Below are 607 nucleotides of genomic sequence, written 5' to 3' on the forward strand. Positions count from 1 at the left end.
CAAGTTCCAAAAGCCCCTTACCTCGGTGCATCAAGGGGATCGGCAGCCACCTTCATCAAATTAATTTCCAGTCCACCGTCGAACTGGCATCGGCAGGTTGACATTTGCTTACAGCTGTCATTCACCACCAACGCCGAGCTAAAACCTAATAAAACAAATATCACTAAGATTACAGCCATAGTCTCTTTCAGACCCATTATTCTTGTGTTCTGTAGCCCAGAAAGGCAACTATCACCGGTCCGTCATCGTATATGGCCCGATGCGAGCACTGTTTCCTACTCGCTGTCAAGTTGTCAACACGAGTGACACATGCACTACGAACTTAAAATAATAATGGTTTCGTCTCATTTATAATGTATAGACTTCGTATATACATTGCTACATAGTAAGGAAAATGTTGGATGCAGATAGAATTTTTTTGCGGGTAATAACAGGAAATATTGCCTTATTCCGTATCCTTCCGGTGATTACATCTATCACCGTTTCATACACAACTCTCCGATCATAGGAGAGATAAAACGATTAAAACGCATGGGTTATTAGATATATGAATGGTCTATTCTAGATATACAGAAAAAACACACACACTCCTTTCTTTTTTTTTCTT

The 607-nt window shown here is 40.2% G+C and overlaps 1 protein-coding gene across 1 annotated transcript in view; it reads right to left on the reverse strand.

Moving 5' to 3' along the window:
* The window catches only part of LOC119589043 (cation-dependent mannose-6-phosphate receptor-like), a gene marked incomplete in the record, with an annotated part of 12,304 nt that extends 11,988 nt beyond the window's left edge, over nucleotides 1-316 (reverse strand). Inside the window, 1 exon segment of the mRNA XM_037937620.1 lies at nucleotides 22-316. Coding sequence (XP_037793548.1) covers nucleotides 22-197 — 176 coding nt within the window.
* Nucleotides 317-607: the final 291 nt, after the last annotated feature.

Source organism: Penaeus monodon, chromosome 25 (genome assembly GCF_015228065.2).
Source record: "Penaeus monodon isolate SGIC_2016 chromosome 25, NSTDA_Pmon_1, whole genome shotgun sequence".
NCBI lineage: Eukaryota > Metazoa > Arthropoda > Malacostraca > Decapoda > Penaeidae > Penaeus > Penaeus monodon.